Source organism: Plectropomus leopardus, chromosome 19 (genome assembly GCF_008729295.1).
Source record: "Plectropomus leopardus isolate mb chromosome 19, YSFRI_Pleo_2.0, whole genome shotgun sequence".
Taxonomy (NCBI): Eukaryota; Metazoa; Chordata; class Actinopteri; order Perciformes; family Serranidae; genus Plectropomus; species Plectropomus leopardus.
This window is the reverse complement of record NC_056481.1, coordinates 15,016,245-15,027,464: the sequence shown is the minus strand read 5'-3', so window position 1 is coordinate 15,027,464 and position 11,220 is coordinate 15,016,245. Positions and strand designations below refer to the sequence as shown.

Genomic DNA, 11,220 nt, shown 5'->3' with positions numbered 1-11,220 from the left:
TCCCAACCAATCCAAGAACTTATCAGCATGAACATGATATTAAATAGTTTAGCCCATGAGTCATCTTATAACAAGCAATAAGACCTAAATCAAATTTTGAATATCAGTGTTTTCTGTTGAGGGTAACTAAGCTATTAAGCATTGTTGTCTCCATGTATTACATCCGTTTACTCCTTAATCTCAATTTAGATTACATACACAGCTCAGACTGTCATCAGAACAGAAGCACGAGGTTTCTACACATATGGAGCACAAGACACAGATATGCATGAGTGATCGCTCCTCCACCGGGACAAAAAAAACCACAACCCCCACCCAGCGTCGTATGGTGGTAACCAGCTGTCGGCTCATTAGAGGAAAGGTTGGAGAGCAAAGTGTCACACCTTACAGAAGAATCAGTTCAGCTCCAGATACATGACCCCCTCCTCTGATAGCAGGAGGAGAAAACAGAAGGGAGGGAGGAGAGTTGAGGGAGGCTGATCGGAAATTACAGCAGAAGGAAATGATGACTGTGGTGGTGCTGCTGGATGTGATGATATCACTCTTATTGTGCTGTAAACCCATTTACAGAGGCTTTTGTCGAATGAGAAATTAAACTTTGAGTCACAACACGTAATCACAATGCTACCATGTACAAAAAAGCTCTTTGATGGACAGATGTGACGCTTACAAAATATAGGTGCAATGTCCCATAAAGAGAAGGCGTATATTTAAATATATTTTTTAAAAACATAATAAAAATAAATAAAAGTAGTGCAAAATATGGAGTATCTCAGCATTTTCATATTGTGTTGCAATTTATTTTACTTACAGCATATGACCACAGAGCACCTATAGAATAAATAATTATATAAATAATCTTATACACTATATAAAGGCAAAAATTATTGGTATCTTCTGCAATATACTGCTAATAAATTGACTTCTTAATATACAGACATACACTTTCCCTTTTATTTAATTTTTATTTTTAAGGTTTGAAAAAAATGTTATGCCGCACTGTCTGACAGTGTTATATGTACTGTACCGTCTTGTGTCAACTCTTTATTGAAGATATATTATGTTCAACAAGACTCCATTCTTTTAAAAGAAAACATTTCCCCCAAATTCAACTTGAAATATTTGGTATCTTTGGAAACTGTGGGACATTTACATGACTTGAAAATAAAAGCTCTTTGGGTTTGAATAACAGTAGTGCAAGTATTAAGTCAGTTAAGTTTAAGATTTTTTTTAATGTTTAAGCTATTAATTCCACAATGCAAAGTAAATTTTTTTTAATGTCTTTTTAATTCATTTTAATGTTCGAACAGGCAAGTAATACACATAAACACACAGCCAAAACAATATAATCAAAAAATTTGGACAAATAAAGGACAACATAGTAAAAAAAAAATAACATCACAACAATAATTTAAATATTTGGGGTAACAGTAAATTTAAAAACTGCAAAAGCTTAGCCTATATATAGTATGCATAATAAATATTTAGCACTTTGTTATTAGACGTAATGTATGTCAGTGTTTTGGGGGTTTCCAGCCTATTGTGTCATTATATGCGCAACAAAAATGTTACAGCCATGTTCCTTATTATACATCCATGGGCTGGGAAGAGGCTATTTGGGTGCACATGTCACTCAAACACACATAGCCTATTCGTCTCGTGCAGGGTGCATGATGAGAAATGACCCAGTGACGTCATGATGAAGTCAAAATGTGGGCGGAGGGAGAGAGAGAGAGAGAGAGAGAGCAGATGCGATCCAGTCCTCTGTGTATACGAGTAATAATAAAAACACCACACTGCATGTTCTGATGTCTCCAGGTGCGTGTCCTCCGCCGTGAGACAAAGCAGCGCCGCCGGCTGTCAGCGGCTCTGATGCGGGCAGCAGCAGCAGCAGCAGCAGCAGCAGCATCCTCTGTGGCGTCCAGGAGTGAATGAGGAGGGCCGGTGGCCGACTGGGAGGGGTCCTTTGATTTCAGGGCTGCCTCCTCCTGGATGGAGTCCGGCTGTGTGCAGGCAGCGATGGCCATGGGAGATGTCTCGAAAAAAGCGTCGTTGCGAAACGTGGCGGTGGAGCGAAAAAACCTCATCACCGTCTGCAGGTCAGTTTTTTGTCAGAGAGACTGTTAAAGTGTCTGTGCTCTGATAAGTAAGTGGTGGTTTATATTATGTCTTGTTTAAACAACAAATTGGCCCTGGTGTTCATATCATTACCGTAGATAAATAATATGATGTACATAAGGCATATTTGACATGCACGCTTACGTCATACTCATAATAAGTCCTTATAATGAACTCTGTACCGACAGTGGGCCTGTACAGACAGGGAGCCTGCCATTAGCCTGCTGTTACAGATGTTATTTGTTTAAATATACAAAATCTGACAATCTACAGACAGACTGCCTCTCTGTGTGAGTTTAGCAGTGTCATCTTTGTCACTGTGATTTAATTTCTCCCCGCTGATGGCGTGGTTGCTATGACGACAACCTTCCTGGGGCAAGGACTAGCTGGCACCCCAGGGAGTCAGGGCAGGGAGGCAGTACAAGGCCTGTACATTAAGTCCTCATTTGACCATGTGTGGCTTTTGGATAGAGGCTTATATTGAACTGTCCTTTGTGGAGCTTTAACAGATATAGACATAAACACGGTGGACATGCAGGCATAACCCACCAGGGAAGGCTATACTATGCAAAAACATACAAAAAAATTCTTATTAGTATGTTTACATGCATTTATTCTGTAACTTACTAGGGAGAAATATAACATTTTTGTCATTTCCAGAGATGCTGGACAGTTAAAGTTATTTAGTAGCAAATTTACAGCTGCTATAATCGATAGTATTACAGTAACAGTGGATCAAATGCATATGTTTTATTAAAAAGTAAGGATGCACAATTATATCGGTACGTCATTGATATTGGCTGATATATAAAATGAAATCCTGGAATTAGCCAACATTCTGATTTCTGCCAATATCATAAACCGATATTTTTCATTTTTTATTAATAAAATGAGCAGGTACAAAACAACAGCCCCAAGTGGAAGTACTTTTCTTATTTTGCACAATAAATTAAAATTACTTATGTTGAAAAGCCTTGTATTTTATGTCTCCATCTGCTGGTAGGCCATCATGATAAGAATATGCATAATATGATGTTGATTCCACCACAGAAGAGACCTAGTGATTATTAAAATTAGGTGGGGAAAAAAAGTTGATATATCAATATCAGTAATTGGCCAAATGAGTTATTATATATTTGCATATCAGATAATCAGATAAAAATCCAATATCATGCATCCCTATTTAATAAGGTTCATTTATAGTGATGAACCCACAGAGAGTTATCATCAGACTCTGCTTTTCCTCCTCAACATTTTAGCATCTTTCAGCTCCTTGTTTCATTTTCTGTCATAAACTTCACAGTTTTGATTTACTGTTAGTTCTATCATATAGTTTTTCATCCAAATAAGCGCATACTTGCAGGTTTTAAAATGCTAGAAAACCTGCTAAAAAACCTGATCCATTGCCAGTAGATCAGAGTGGTGTATGTGGCTCTGGTGTGGATTAGTTTGCCTTTTTGTTGGTGTGTCACGGTTGGCGTCACAAAAATGCCGTAAACAGTTGAAGAAACGATAGCAGCATGGAGGCCAGTGAAAATGTTATGGATGTTACTTATATTTTATGTTATTTTTTCTTCAAAATGTGGCGCTGACTAAGTTTTAACAATGTCTGAGTGCCCTTTGGATTGCAACAGAAGCTATTCTGTGGCGGCGCATCATTGCAGAGCAACGGAAAAGGGGCAGAAATCACCCTGTCTACCCAGGTGTCATATATTTAGCGCTGCCAATAGGAGCAAATTGGAGCTAGAGCTGATAAATACTTGTGACTACTGCAAAGTCATTTGTCCCAGGAATGAATGTTGATTGTAACCTTTACTATTAAATACAAAAGCAAGATGTTAGTGGATGTTAATTTGTTTTTTGTCTAGTGGTAAAGGGGCAGCAGGAAGCTGTTTTAGCACATGCACATGCACATCAACAGCTAAAGAGACAGAAATTTTCCTCAGGAGTAAGTAAAGGCCAAAATTAGCATGTGCACTGTTATCTCCATTACCAGCATGTATGCCCTCATGCCATAACAAGATAGTTTACGATGTCCAGGTATGTGAGTAGAGTCAGTGCATCAAAAAAATCAATTATTGCAGCTTTAAATAAACATAGATTGTGAATGTCTCATATTCTTGGTTTCAGTATTTTTTCCAGATTAGATACGGAGTTTATGTTTAATATCCAATAGATAAAATAATGTCTTTCCATACCAAAGTGATCAAGGTAAGCATCTAAACAATCCCTCTGTTTCCCAACTGCTCCTCTCTTTACAGATTGGTGTTTCAATAGAGAATTTAAAACACAAACACACATATACGCACATAATTTTGTAAACCCTGGCTCCATCCGTTTGCTCTGTCATGAATATGCTGCTCGTTCTGCCAAGATTTAAGTCACTGATGTGAAAGTCAAAGTCGAGTTGGAAGTCCAGTCATCAAATAACTCATATCTGTTTCATGGGCCTGTTTTAAGCCTAAGTCATGTGACTGGAGTCCTCGAACTGGACATGTGAACTGCAGTCACACGGCCAGTCTTACATTATGTTCTTGTTATACTGTATGTATTAAACAAACACTGCACACACATATTCAGACATCTGCTGCAGGTGAAAAAGACTGCACTTATGCTGAGCCACTGAGAGGCTTATATGGGTCATGTTACATCCTCCCTATCTGTAATACAGTGAAAACACGAGGGATTGTGCTCGTTTTGAGGATAGTCAGCCAATTATTGTCCAGTATCTGTCCACAGTCACAGCAGCTGAATGAGACATTGTTGCCCCTGGAACAATGGGGAGTGAAATCACTTGCCTCAGTGGCCTGCGTCAGGATATGCATTGTCTAACCGACACACACACCACACAAACTGACAGTGTGTGTGTACTGTAAAATGATATGTTTTTAAAAGTCATGATCAACATGTATCAGAAATTTCTCTCCATCTACTGCAGAAGTCAAGGTTTCTGTGGTCCATATGGTGCCTGTCACCGCGCAGCACCATCTTTTTCTCAGTGGACAAATAGCATTTGGCAGGGGTTCTTGCAGAAAAACAGACCTGCTGAATTATTTAGTGTCCAGGGAAATACCAAGTGGTCATTTCAGCAGAAGGATAATGGTTACTAAAATAAACAGCTTGGGCGATTATGGGGTCTGTGGGTATATATATTATGGAAGGAGTCGGTAAAAAATTTAGTTCATCTTACTTTGTGTCAGCATGGGTACCAGGAATGACAAAATGACTTGGAATAGTGACAAGGATCTGATTTATCAGTGAAAATTCACTCACCAGTAGGCTGCTTCCCACCATAATTGCCATTTTTTTCATTGGAACAAGATCAAGATGGTGAATTTATGAACATGTGTAAGATTGGGGCCACAACAGTTTGTATATTTGAGTCTAAAATTACATTAAAAGTTGTGTCCAGGTACTAGTTGTGCTTCAAACTATTGATCTTGGTTATTTGGCTGAATTTTGTTTTTCCAGATGTATTCATGGACTCAAAATGTAGCAGCAAAGTGTATCACAAGCAGGCAGCCGTGAATGTATTTCATCACACTGGAGTCGTAAATTTAAGCTATCCAGTTACAAGCCAATTGAGTTGTTGGAGCTTCCTGAAAGCTCTCCATAAAGGTCTTTCTCACGGTAATTGGATGAGTCAGCCGGAAATGAATAGCATAGTGTGACTTGGCAGAAATCTGCGTCAATGAACAGACATATGGCATAAACATACTGTTTATTTTAAAACAGTGTTTTGGTTTCATCAATTTTACAGATTTTACTATCACTGACACTAAATTCATGATGTTGGCAAACAACAATATACAGTCATGATTCGATCCTTACATGGTTTCTTTTTATCCAGGAGAAAGTTTAATCGTAGTTTCAGGTATGAGGTGTTCCTCCTTCAATAAACTGAAACAAAGAAAGCAATAATCTATTCATCTGTTCCCTGATTAACATGTTCCCATGATGACTTTATTACTGGCAAACCAAAGTCCCAAATTAAAACTTCTTTTTTTTCTCTCTCCCTCTTTAGGTTTTCAGTAAAAACACTTTTAGAGAAATACACAGCCGAGCCCATTGATGATTCATCTGAGGAGTTCATCAATTTCGCAGCCATCCTTGAACACATCCTCAGCCACCGTTTCAAAGGTAATGAAGGAAGTTTGGGATAGACTGCACATTTAAGAAATGCAAAAAAAACAACCCCAAAACACAGAACAGATATTGAATTTGGCATCAAAGCAAAAGAATCATTCTGAAAATGTGTAAATGCTGTTATTGACAATGCAATTTTTAGATTATTCTTAAGTATGTTATTATTTTTAGAAGACTGATTTTTTTCATACAAATTTTGTCAATGTTAAAAATTCAAAACAAGAAATTAAGAAGAGATTTGTCATCAATCATGAGGTGAAATCAATTTAATTATCTCTATGCATTAACATTTGTTTAGTTATTTTTCTAAATATTGTATCAAAAAGTATAACATTGCTGTAGTAAATTCAAATTCACGTAACATGTTACAGATAAGTCTGTTTTCACGTTGGCTTCTATGCATACTGTAGTTGTACCTCTTAGCCCAAGACTCCACCGTCTGTTCACTGAAAGAAATGCACATTGTGTTGACAGTAAAGTTTTACATATCAGCATAGAAAACGCCTCCGACAAAGTTTATGTCACACTCTCTCTTTAGGCTCCAGCAGCTGGTTTGATGGGCAGAGGAGTTACTGGGACTACATCCGTCTGGCCTGCGCCAAAGTCCCCAACAGCTGCATCAGCAGCATCGAGAGCATGGAGAACATCAGCACCTCACGAGCCAAGGCAAGTCCTACACACACTTTGAGTAACAAGCATAATGGAAAACAGAGGAAACACACGAAAACATCTGACATTCAGTTATTTTCAATTTTAATTTGTATCCTCTGTTTTTATAGTTTGTGCTTGTTGGTTTCTTGCCATGTGGACATGTTTTTGTTTTAAGGCTGCCCTTGGATTGGTCTTTCATATCGATTGCCCTGATTTCAAACACCTTTCCTCACTAGCATAAATTCAAGTCAGGTGATTATGGGACTTGATCCTGAAGATGGCAGTTTGCCAACATTTTTTTATATTTAGTATTCTTTGGTGTTTAAGCAAAATAGCAATAAGCTCATTTTTCTGTGTTGGGATCTTATGGAGCAACCTGCACCTGCATATTAAACAAAACCAAACAATTTCTAAAACAAAAGTTAAGGCAGGTTTATAGGGTGTGTTGATGGATTTTTCTTTAAGGAAGGACATTTTAACCCTGAACGTGGAGTTGCAAGATAGACAAATGGATTTATATTGTAAATCTGTAGTTTCAGCGCACACAAGAAGGCTGAATTGCTTCTTCTCTTTATTAAATCTTCATTTTGAACAGCAAACAACGTGTTTAGGTAATGGCTTCCTCAGACTTATATTGTAATTTGTTTGTTTTTGTTGATTTGCATATTTCCATATATTGTGTTGTTGTTTCCTTCAAGAAACACATTGGGGATAAATGTTTTTAGTATTGCTGTTAAGTGCTATCATATGAGTTGTGCTTTTACATTCTTACAAAAATCAAACCAAAAATATTAATAGAAATAAATAACTGCATTAGAGTTTCAAGTATGCAGCTTTTCCCATTCTTTATGTAGCGCTCGTAAAAGGCACAGTGCCTATTTCCAATGCAAATAAATTACAGTAGAAATAAGTGTATGCTATATTATGCCATATGGAGAGTGAAGTTGTTTTGTTGTTTTTTTTTATGTTTGATATGACTATTTAAAGGGAAACTTTGCTGAGCCTTGCTGCACAGGGGAAGCCAAACACCATTCATCTACACACACTGCCCACAATGCGATGACAAAGAGCTGATTGACAATCGGCAAAGTCTCCATATTAAGTTAATTTTGAAACCCTTGGTGACTCTTTCAGGGCAGAGCCTGGATAAGAGTGGCCCTGATGGAGAAGAGGCTATCTGAATACATCGCTACTGCTCTGAGGGACAGCAGAACGACCAGGTTAGAGGCCACACACCAAATTATACTGCAGTATCACCCTATCACTAGAACTATATTCCCACCTGGTTGTACTTGTCTCTGTGCTTTAGGAGGTTCTATGCAGAAGGAGCCATTGTGTTAAGAGAGGAAGCCACAGTCCTTACAGGGATGCTCATAGGTCTCGGAGCCATAGATTTTAGGTGAGGGGACTTGGCCTTTTAAACTGTGACAATTTACGCTGGAAAATGTCGATTTTACATGAGTACGTATGGTTTTTGTAATCTTAATTTTTCATGCTTTCTCTCCTGTAGTTTCTGTCTGAAAGGAGAGGCCTTGGATGGGAAATCTGCTGCTGTTATTGACTACACACCATACTTGAAATTCACACAAAGGTACGTTCACTGACACTGTATAGATAAATCTTTGTCACTGTGACTCCTCAAATACTTAAAATAACAATACATTTTGAATGTCAGATGAATGTTTAGACTCTTGTATACTTAACAAATACATTTCTGTATACAGTAAACATTGATCCATCCTGTTATTAGATCTTTTCCTTTGGAAAATACTCTGATCCAACTTCGCATTTTTTTCCTGATTGTGCTTCTTGTAGCTATGATTACCTTAGTGATGATGATGATCGACAGAGTGTCGACAGCAGCACAAGCGACGACAGCATCCCTGATCACCCCTACATCCCGCTGGTCACTGACGAGGAGAGCTGGAGCACAAAGTGTCGCAAGATGGAGCAGAGGTTCAAGATCGTCAACGCTCAAAAGGTGTGCAGCCGTCTCTTTGTGTTGAAAATGTGGTGGATATTGTTTGAAGAAACTTTGAGCAAAAAGTGCAAGTGCTATATTTCTAATTACTAAACCCGAGTGTTTAGTATTTACTGTATAGGGTTGCAGAAAAGTGTGCAGTCCAGAAACTACAGCATCACAAAATAATGTCTTTATCTCAGGTGTCAAATGTGAGTGTCCAGGGGTGGATATTTCCTTTCACTCAGTGTGGGTTTGCATTGTCAGGGTTATCTGGAGGAGCTCGTGCGTCTGCGTGAGTCCCAGCTGAAGAACACAGAAACAGAGAACAAGAGGCTAAAGGCCCGGCTGGAGGAGCTACAGAGCCACAGCACAAAGGAGAAGAAGGATCTGGAGGCCATAGTCCTGGAGCTTCAGGAGCAGCTGTGAGTGATGTAGACGATGGTAGTGCCCAGGTTCCACACATATATTCCTCATTTGATGAAGGTTAAAATCAAGTTTTCCATCCCAAAAACCATTCAGTTTAATAGGCATTTGAAATGTCATTGTCATCATATTGTATCCTCATGTTTGTCAGGACAAGCTTGATTCCATGTGACTCCAACCACCTGGCAAAGAACCTGTCCATCCCTTTGGTCAACCAGTGGCCGACTCTTCAGCCATACAGCAGCCAAAACGACGTCAAGCTGTTCCGCAGGTTTGTGTTATGGATTATTCAGAATATTACGAGAATAAGGTTGTAATTTTGAGAAAAAAAAGTCTGAATATTACGAGAATAAAGTCAGGATTTAGAGAATAAAGTCATAATATCATCAGAAAAAATTTGAAATACTACAAAAATAAAGTGCTAGTTTTACAAGAAAAAACTCATAATTTTTTGGGGATAAACTCGTAATGTTACGAGAATAAAGTTGTAATTTTACGAGGAAGGGGATATTATATTACGGAAATTAACATATTGCCAGCAAACTATAAAACAGGCGAGGACACAGGTCTGATTATCTGATGAGTGTGTGTGGCACAGCGTGACACCAGGGACAGTGGTTGCCAAGGAGGCTGCCTGTGCTCTTGCCTGTTTTATAATTTGCTGGAAATATGTTTACTTCCATAATATAAAATCCCCTCCTCTTGTAAAAATATGACGAAAATTACAACTTTATTCTCATAATATTTCGACTTTGTCCTCATGAAATTATGACTTTTTTTCTCATAATATTACAACTGACCTTTTTATTTATCTTTTTTTATAATTTTTTTATAATTTTTTTTTATAATTTTTTTTGACAAAAAGCAATTTGAAAAAAAAAGAAACACTCCACAATTTCAGTGCCTGCCTGGGAGCTCTTTGCTGTATTGTTAACCCCTTAATTTGTCCCTCTGTTGACCTGAAGGAGGAGTTTCCCGAGCACAGAGCTGCTGTCAGTGGAAATCAGCCTGGATTCAGAAAGCCAGAGGACTGAGGGGAAACACAATGGAGGAGCCTGGTGCACAGGTGAAATTTTGCACAGTCACACATTGTGTTCTCGTAAGATTATAAGTGAGTAAACACACACACAGACACATACACACACACTTGAATTTATTCTCCCTTTGTATCTTTGTATGTCTGTCCCTCCCCTCCAGAAAAGGACTACACCCCCTCCATGATGGGCCTGTGTGGCTCCTTGGCTTCCCTCCCGAGCTGCAAGTCTCTGGCGAGTCTCAAGTCCAGTGAGTGCCTGGTCAACATTAGCACAGAGAACAGTCCTGCCCTCTCTCCCAGCTAGGGGGCGCCAAAAAAACACTGCCCACCCCCGAACTGACTCTAAGACAATTCAACATGAAAGACTACTTTATTAGGTGGACAAATGCTCTCTTTCGTGGCCCTTACGTGAGTCCCTTTACCTTTACGCTCTGAGCACTGTCTCAACTTACACCTTTGTGAAAGAGTAGCCTCCCTGAGTCGGACTTTCTGACAGAGATGCAGGAATAGCTGCTGTACTGCCTGACAGCCGCCTGCAAATTCACTGTCTTTAACTGTCTCGACATGATTAAGCCTCCTGGAATGCAAACAACTGGTTCAAGTTTGACCTCTCTTACATCATCATGCTTGATTTTGTGCAATTACAGTCACGTCTGTACTGGTCACACTCATAAAAACTCACTGTAGGGTTGTCCTGTGTGTACGTGTCCATTTGTCTGTGTCTTATCAGTCTGTCAGTGTGTCTTATTCTGCCTCTTGCATTATGGTGGCAGTGCAGGGTGGACAAGCTGTTATAACCTTTTAGGGAACAGAAACAATGTTTTGCCATATTATATGATAAGAGAAATAAAAAGAGAGGCCTGTAATGTGCAGTTTAAAAGTG

General features: G+C 38.8%; 1 protein-coding gene across 1 annotated transcript; it reads left to right on the top strand.

Moving 5' to 3' along the window:
* The first annotated feature begins 1,937 nt into the window (after positions 1-1,937).
* Positions 1,938-10,911, top strand: rundc3ab (RUN domain containing 3Ab). Its single transcript, XM_042508183.1, has 11 exons — positions 1,938-2,099; positions 6,143-6,258; positions 6,803-6,930; positions 8,050-8,135; positions 8,225-8,314; positions 8,426-8,506; positions 8,731-8,896; positions 9,143-9,300; positions 9,453-9,572; positions 10,267-10,367; positions 10,499-10,911. The coding sequence occupies exons 1-11, from the start codon at positions 1,993-1,995 to the stop codon at positions 10,639-10,641; spliced, it is 1,296 nt and encodes a 431-aa protein (XP_042364117.1). The 5' UTR covers positions 1,938-1,992; the 3' UTR covers positions 10,642-10,911.
* The last annotated feature ends 309 nt before the right edge of the window (positions 10,912-11,220 follow it).

Coding starts and splice junctions, on each gene's coding strand:
- rundc3ab (XM_042508183.1), top strand. CDS start 1,993: ATGGAGTCCGGCTGTGTGCAGGCAGCGATGGCCATGGGAGATGTCTCG. Junction 6,931..8,049: donor TCAGCACCTCACGAGCCAAG/GCAAGTCCTACA, acceptor TGACTCTTTCAG/GGCAGAGCCTGGATAAGAGT. Junction 8,507..8,730: donor TACTTGAAATTCACACAAAG/GTACGTTCACTG, acceptor TGCTTCTTGTAG/CTATGATTACCTTAGTGATG.